Below are 9,188 nucleotides of genomic sequence, written 5' to 3'. Positions count from 1 at the left end.
GAATCAATTGAGAGGAGTGAAGTACAACATATATTCGTAATCTGAAAACATTCTTATTTTAAACTTGCACTCCAAAAACTTGTATATCTTAAAATAAGCATTGATAATAAAACTTTCCTTTCCCCGCCACACCTCGTTTTCTTCTTCCCATCCGAAACTTCTCATATTTGAATGAACTTTTTTATTGATTCATATAAGCAACTGATTAGGTACAAAATTAGAATGGAAGAATAATGAACCACCATTAGACTTTTCCTGCCATTAGAAAAAACAGTGTGTTATCGAGACTGAGCGTACCAAAGTCAGGTACCGAGCTTACGATAAGAAACTTTAGAATGAAGAACGAACTTCAATGCTCACGCCCTTCACTATTTGTGTTGTCGAGTCGCCCGTCATCGAAGGATTCTGCGCTTTAATGCTCGATCTTCAAGCATCGTTGTCGATCGAAGGATGATCCTGTCCACTTCTAGCTCGCGTCCATCAACCACTCCTCTCGACTATAACGAAGACATGAACACCTATGCGAACGAAAACCTACGCTCGCCGAATATTTAGCCGCAAAATGAAAAGATATTCGAGCGAATAGCCAAAATGAATAGGCAAATTTGAGTCTATTTTTATAATAGACACCTATCTTGATACTGCATGACCGACAAATTTAAATAATATTTTTAATTGGACACACATACCAATCCGACACGATCCGGCGTATCGGAGCGCGTATCCTATCCGAGATATAGCATAAAAACACTTATAAATAGGCGTATCGTGCAACAATAGTTGCGACTTACGATATAATTATTTTTTTTTTAATAAATGCAACGTGAAATAGTCCGACTGTGTTAGATTATGTGAGCCAGTCAATCTCTAAACGTCAATCATATGCAATTTATTTTTTTTTATTTGACATTTCATTAAAAAGTGTGGCGGCGAATATCTGGAGCCATGGGTGATAAGCGGCAGCTGCTAATGATCATCCACAGAATGATTAAAGCCAACCACACACCATCTCATTAGTTGCCAGCTTGCAATCAAAATTAGGGAATAATAACGAATATATCCTATATCATCTAATCAAGTTGAACATTATCTTTATAAAAATAAATATCATTATTACTACATAAATATTTTTAATCAAAATAATTTACTATAGCTAACATATAAAATAATAGAATAATAATTGGAAAATTCTGATTAAAAAAAAGAAATAATTATCTATTATAACAAATTGAATGCAAACTTTCAAAATCTTTGATTAAAGTTCTACATCATTAGTGTCAATTTTGACACGACTCGAATCCACCCGAAAAAATACGGTAAAGTCAACCCGGACCTGAAACTGTCGCTTGGGTTCAAACAAAATCAACCCTTAAATCAGTCGGTCGGATGGGCGAGCAATACGAAAATGACCCGAAAATGATCCGAAATTGACACGAAAAACTCAATATGACTCGAAACCCAGAGACCGTTTTGACCTGAAACATAAAGATTACCATTTTTAAACCCGAAAACTAGCAATTTTATGTCAACTCGCTTATTCGTTCGGCCCGGGTTCCGCTTCGAAAACCTAACAGTTTAAAAAACGGCCTGATCGAGGTTGACCCGAACATGCCGGTCCAGTTCCAGATTCACCTAACCCGAAACCCGTGACCCGAAATTGACACCGCCTACATCATTAAAAACTTTTTGGAACATACTTTTATATATTAATATATAATATATATAATAGATATTATAATATAATAATGTAAGATTATACTAAATGAAAAAAAAAAAGAAAGTAAAAAAAAAATAACTCTGAGAAATGACCAAGATCTGAAATATTGCAATATATTCGTAACACGTGCTCCAAAATTATTCGCTTGAAACTTCAGATATTTTTTTCTTTTTACCCTTACGGATCCGCCGTAAATATTCAATATTTCGAGTGTTGATTGGGCCGTAACAATAGTTTTCTTTCCTGATAAAGTTTTTTGTACTTATCAAATTTTAGACTCTTATTCATCAGTATATACTCTAAACTCTCCACTTTAGTCTACCAAAGCCGAGAAAGTAACTCTAAATCTCAATCCATATAATTAAAATGATTTTTTTTATAATATTGTTATAAAATCATTTATATTTGTATAAATGATAAAATTATAAAAATTTTAAAAATATAAACTTATTTAGTCGCTACATAACCGTCCGTCAATGAAAATCGCCGCACTAGCAGCCATCATTTAAAACTTTACCAACACATTTATTATTTCTAAATGAGAAAAACTTACTTACATTTTACTTTATGTCTATCTAACAATTCTAAAATATTTCGTTTAATATTACATCTATTTTTTCAGCAATCAATAGCCCTTAAGATACATATCATAAATTGTCATATTCAAATTTAGGTTGAAAACTTCACATATTAGTTGATTAAAATTTACTGTATTTTACATACACAAAATTAATGATTGAAAAACGAAGCACAATTAATAAAAAATCTAAAAAAATGTAATTTTTAATCAGATATTTTTTTTAATGAAGTTCACATAGTCTCCAAAATTAATATCAAAAATTCTTCTTATCTTATAATAAACGCTTTTAAAATCCCTAATTAAGATATCAAATCTAAAATTAATAAAAATAAGTCACACATAATTAAATTAAGTTAAATAAGAACTAATTTAAAATATTTTAAATATATAATGACTTTACAATTTTTATCCATCCGAACCAATCTTCTCTCTGCCAGACAAGATTATATTTTTATTTCCGCCATAACATTAAATAAATAATTTTTATGAGCAAAGAATTAATAAGAATAATAATATAATATATATAAATTAAGTTAATATTCTTTTAATAAGAAATATGCTCAGGATAAAATTTTAATAAAATTTGACATCACATTTAAGATCAATATTTCTTATTCTTCTTTGTATTTGAATACATTTTTTCACAAATCAAAAAACCAAAATATTCATAAAAAAAAATTATTAAAATAAGAAATAAGCTAATTAATAATCTGATAAATTATTATATACACTTATTTGAAGCCAAAAGAAAATTTAATTTTGTTAACACAAAATTTTAAATGAGACTACCTGTTATTTATCAATAATCCTTTAGAGACTACGAAAACTGAAATATTTTTGACCTATCTAGAATGTATCTCAATTTCTGAGAATTGCTGTAGAAGAGAATGTTATAGTCTTCTTCAGAGACACATCAGATCAACAAGCTTATAGAAATATGCCTTGTTAAGTGATTGGCCTAATATGCAACTCAATGCCATATTGAATCAACAACTCTAGACACACTCAAGAAAGGAAAGAAAGCAATAATGCGAAACTAATCTACACGAACCACTATTGACACTGAGCCAATAGAATATCACACTGTGCGCGGCAAAGCAGGGATAGATCCCTCTCAGCCACATCAACTACTCATCAATTACACATTCTCACAAGAGCAACCTCACCGCACTATTAAGCAATCAATTGTTTCAAATAACATGTCTTAGCATATAGGAGACAACCTAACAATCTTCCAAAGATCTTGCTATTTCAGTCTAGGAGCGTAATTAAAAGCCGAGCCACCCATGAGCAGACCCCATATATAAGCTGGATATTCTCTAAATTTGTTACAAGCTCCAAAGCGCTAGATAATTTAACTTCGATGCATGCGAGTCAAGTTTATCGAGCCACGAGCTCGAACTCCAGCGTTAAGCTCAAATAGAACTATATAGATCTATGTATAAATCAACTACGATTCGACTCAGAGGTAGCGATCTATGAGAGCAAAGAAAAAACAATTTGGTCTAAGCACATTACATACATAAGGAGAGAAGCTCGGACAACAACGGATAGCAAGAACTTGACCAACTAAATTAGCAACGGAGCATATTAAAAAAAATCACGGCAAAGACATACGTACCCTGAAAGGACATAGGTCACAATATGGTAGAGAAAGATATGCTTAAGAATTGTGTCAAAGAAAAAATAATGACATGACTCTAATGAAAAACTATTGATCTTAAATTTATATATTCCCAAATAGAAGAAGAAACTCATATAGCATAAGCCGACAACATACGACAAAATGTTACTAAATAGCATTCAAGGATACATATATATAGCGTATTACATTATTATAGAGCAAAAGACAAAATGTCAGTCACCTGATAACTTTTATGTCAGGTACTAAAGCATATTATGTTTAGAGATATATAGATAATGGTTATAAATACTATATTAATGCTTAGGGATATACCTCTCTGTAGAACATCAAAATGTAAATACAAGCTATTTGTAATATATACGCGTGTTGAATCCTTTTATGGCAATCTAACCTTGTCCTATAAGTATGAAACATGATTGATATATTGTTGAAATAAATCTCAATGTGTGTCCAATCAATTATTCTTATTTACACACGAACACCTCGCAATCCCGAACCAGGATAGAAAAGATACAGACTGTGCTTCCATGCGACATCTAAGAACTCCTGAGATACATCTTTAGACCGCAGTAGTCCATTCTAAACAATCCAGTTAACCTATACACATCTCAACCCTATTTTTTACTGCCGTAGTTAATTAATGATTCTGAGACAGAACCGTAATGTTTTCAACGTAGTAATTCCGGAATAGAATAGTATATCCTCAACGCCAATATATATATTAGTTAATTATTATAAACAAAATTAATAATTTAAATACGTATAAATACAAATAATAATGTAATACCATACTAAGTCAATAAAATCTACCGATAATATTAAAATTTCACCTCATACATCTTTCCTATTCAAATTTACTATTAATATAGTTAATTTATATGTTTAAAATCTATTATTTAAATACACATTACTATAAAAATCTTAAGAATCATTCATCACAAATAATATATATAATACAATTCTTTAATCTCTTATTGTAAGAAGCAGAGATTAAATTTCTTTACTTAAAATCTTATAAAAGACAAATATATTTAATCATTTTTATCAGAAGTAAAAAGAATTATTTTTAGTAGGCCGATGAAAAGATTATTATCTGATATTTTAACTATAAGTATATTTTTTATAACTATAAGACGTTAATCTACTTTTCGAAAATCGCATAGCCAATATAATGTTATTATCTTATCTACTATAAGACAAAATATAACTACATATATAATTGAACAAAAGGAAATATAGCAGAAAATTGTTATCGTATTTAAAACGATGTCGAGAAAATAGCTATATGAAGAAGTATATTCAAATTAGAAACTATAGCTTACCTTCCAAATACTTGAATTCCAAATCATTAGTCTACAAATCTAGTATACATTTATATTAATCTTTACAGTTAAGTAAAAAGTTTTATCTTGTAATCCCTCTTCCCTCTTCTGGCTTACAATACTATATCAAATATATTTCAATTCAATTCATTCCTTATATTAATTCTATCATAACTTAACTCTATAAGAAAAATCTTCAATGTCATTACAGATCTAATGAATTAATCAATATTGATTAAAAAACTGGTTGAGACACAATTAAATAAATAAAATAAATTATCTACTTAGAAAAAATATAATACATTCATATTATAAAAATTAATTAAAAAATGTTAAATAAAAAAAAACTATAATTGTATAGGTATATATAAGTAATAAACTATACATTGAAGAGGCCTTTGTACGACATTGAGTTGTGCGTTGATGGAGTTTTATTTACTGTGCAAGTTTAGGACTACTTCACTATTCTCATCTATCCATAGTGTAAGCAGTGGATCTACTTACGGTAATATCCTGTTATATTTTAAAAACCTTCGAGTCTTTTTTGTGGTTTTCCACACACCATTCCACATTCCAAGATCATTTATAATCTTGTCATGGATTAATGTGAATTATCCTAATGCATGACGGCTTTTATATATAAATTGCGTTGAAGTTTTGCACATGCGAGACTCGTTATAACATATTTTATATGTTAAAGCTATTTTATTATTTGAACATATATAACTTTTATATATAATCAACTAAATAATTTATTTAATATTTAAAACATAAATGTTTGACTTCTAAGAAAATATTCACCTGGTTAAATTCATATAACATATACATACCTCTCGATGCAGGCTATCCTGCATTCCTCAGGTGTCACTGGTTGACATCGTATGTTATTGGCCATATAACACCGGTCCGAGTGTATCGAGACCTTTTAATTAAAACATCTGAAAAAGCCGTATTTTCACTAAAGCCGATATTGCATGTGTCGTCACATATCAGTTTTTGACGGTTATAAATCCGGTTTCGAACAGTCCCGGGGTCCTGGTGTTTACCATACTCGTATTTTTAATGAGCAGGATGATGGAATCTTAGTTTTATTTCTGGGTAATGTTATTAGTATAAGATACAGCTAGTCAACGAATATTAGAAAATAATGTATTCCAACACAAAAATACTTAAAAAGCGCGTCAAGTGAGAAATCTTACAATTCATACAATCCTGTTCTAAAATAAAAAGAACAGATAAAAAAAATTCATCATCTTTGGTATATCAGCTAATATAGCATGAGATAGAATAGACTAAGGAAAATGATATCGACTTTCGTAGACTTGGTTCACAATAAATTCATCTTAATCACATTGTAACAAACTAGATAAGACATATTATACACGAAAAACTTTCGCTACGAGTTGTTTAGTCACAGATCAAACTCCATGACATCTAGAAGAGCACGACTCGGTAGGTTCCGTCATTGATTAGGAGGTAGGTTTAATAACACATAAGCAATATAGCACTCATATAGATTCCTCGAAAGTTATTCTCTTTAAGCTAGTCTCTGCATGAGAATTAAGCAATCTCGGTTCTTAAGACTTTATTTTTATGTATAAATCTAACTGCTAACATTGAAATATCGTTCCAAATGAGCCATCATTTATTATTTGTGCGCAATTTCAGACTAAAGCGAGATCATTAATCATTCCCCCCACACCAAAATAAATCTTATATTATATGATGAATAAAACAATCACTGAGGGTTAAAAAATAAATAAAACCTACACTCTACTTCATTTAGATCGAACTGATCTTCGTAGTATCTAGTTATGTAGTTCATTGACTCGACAACTGACTCCATATTCGTGAGGATCTCTTTTGTCTTCTAGTTGCGCGTATATATAGTTAATATAAGTAACGCAATTATCCTTCAGTGAATGTGTATATATCATAGGCGAAAGTTCTTGGTCATCAACGAAGTAAGATGGCTGTCGATGACAGATTTAGTGGTCAATGACAACTCTTTCCATCACAGTCTGCTATCTAATGCTATCATCTGAAGCACATATTACTCACAAAAAGTGGTCCCTGCAAAAAAATTAAGTCTCACTTACAGTGTCATGCCTAATATTTCCTTAACCATAATTATAAATCATATATAAGCTCTCGTAAATCAGATCACCTTATAGCTTCATAATCTCTCGAAGAAAATATTACTTCGGAACATACCTTATATAACTATTATGATGCAAAATACGTATCTTTTAGATTGACCGCTGATCCATAACTAATCAATGTTCTATTATTTAAGTTTGAGCACTCTCTGTTACATGTGGCATACCACTTTATCCATTTGCCATCCTCTTGATTTGATTTTTCCTCACAGTGATCAGTCTGAAGGGGAGCGATTGAGCATTCCCTACCAAGAGATTCTAGAACTTTTGTTTCTCCGATCGCGCCACATAGTAGAATGGAATAATCGCCCTATGAGAATAGTCTCGAGTAAATCTTATTCCAGGACATACTTACTGGTTTCTGATCGTCCTCAGTGATCGATGGTCCATCTTTTATTGAAAGCGACAGCACGGATGGCACATCAGATACATCTGATTTTGACAGAAACTCAGATCGTTTGATCGAGAGATGATAGATAATTTAATTACAAATCATAAATATCGCTTTTTTGACGGAGAATAAAGATCTATGGGAAAAGAAATCTTGGGTTTATTGATCGATTACAGCTGATCGCTTCGAAGTAGCTTCTTGCTTTTGGATACATAAATGAAGAGCTCGATCGTAAGACTCCGAACCTATTCCGTATTCATAGATTATCTGCAGCTATGTATCCTAACTTCTTATATCTTTGTCTAGTGATTTCAAAGGACGTTTCGACTATTATCACATGATTCTCATCGTTCGGTAGCCGAATGGTCAATTTGGATCGTAATTCTAAAAATCTATTAATTGGAAGTGTCTTAGTGAGAATATCCGCGATTTGATCATTTGAACAGATGTGAGCGATGCTAATGTGCCGTTGTTGAAGATGACCAAGTATGAAGTGGTGATCGATCTCTATGTGTTTGGTCCTTGCATGGAAGATGGGATTATTTGCTAGAGCAATGGCTGAAATGTTATCGCAATGAATGGTAGTAGGAGAAGTCTGCGGAATGCCGAGGTCATTTGCTAATCGACGAATCCAGAGTACGTCCGAAGTAGCGGCTGATAACGAGCGGTATTCAGCCTCGGTGGATGACCGAGCCACCGTGTTCTGCTTTTTGACGGACCATGAAATTAAGTTTGGTCCGAGAAATGTGCAGAAACCTGAGACGGATTTTCGGTCGGTAACGTCGGCAGCCCAGTCGGCATCTGTGTAGCATCGTAGTTGTAGCGCTCCTGGGGCTATCGGCAGACCGAAATCTATCGTGCCTTTGAGGTATCGGAGCAAATGTTTTAGAGCTGTGTAGTCACTGTTGCGAGGAGCATGCATGTGTTGGCATATGTTGTTGGTGGCAAAGGCGATGTCCGGTCTTGTGATGGACAAGTATTGGAGTGATCCGGCAAGTTTCCGGAACAAGTGAGGATCATCGAATGGTTGGTTGTCTGGATTCTTGGGAAGACGCGGCGATGTTGGTGAAGGTGAAGGTTTGCAGTCCGAAAATCCTGCCATAGATAAGAGATTCTGTGCGTAATGTGCTTGAGACAGGAAATAACCAGATGGATTTTTAATAACCTGGATTCCGAGATATAAGGAGATGTCGCCTAGTTGCTTGAGCTTGAATTCAGACCTAAGTCGTTGGAGAATTTCCTCGAGGGTGGATGTATGGCTTCCGGTGATCAGGATGTCATCTACGTAGATTAGGATGAATAGTGTCGTTCCATGCTTGTTTAGGATGAGAAGCGATGGGTCTGCCGAGCTAAATTGAAAACCGAGCGACTGTA

General features: G+C 32.6%; 1 protein-coding gene across 1 annotated transcript; it reads right to left on the bottom strand.

Moving 5' to 3' along the window:
- Window positions 1–7,590: 7,590 nt before the first annotated feature.
- Window positions 7,591–9,095, bottom strand: LOC110101801 (uncharacterized mitochondrial protein AtMg00810-like; the record flags this gene model as incomplete). The annotated part of the gene is made up of 3 exons (XM_028692145.1): window positions 7,591–7,733; window positions 7,779–7,855; window positions 8,259–9,095. Coding segments are annotated over 3 exons (1,057 nt in total), but the record flags the coding sequence as incomplete, so codon positions are not given.
- Between the last annotated feature and the right edge of the window lie 93 nt (window positions 9,096–9,188).

Source organism: Dendrobium catenatum, unplaced genomic scaffold (assembly GCF_001605985.2).
Source record: "Dendrobium catenatum unplaced genomic scaffold, ASM160598v2 original_scaffold_125814, whole genome shotgun sequence".
Lineage (NCBI taxonomy): Eukaryota > Viridiplantae > Streptophyta > Magnoliopsida > Asparagales > Orchidaceae > Dendrobium > Dendrobium catenatum.
Note: the sequence above shows the minus strand (reverse complement) of the source record. Positions and strands in the feature narration are given on the sequence as shown.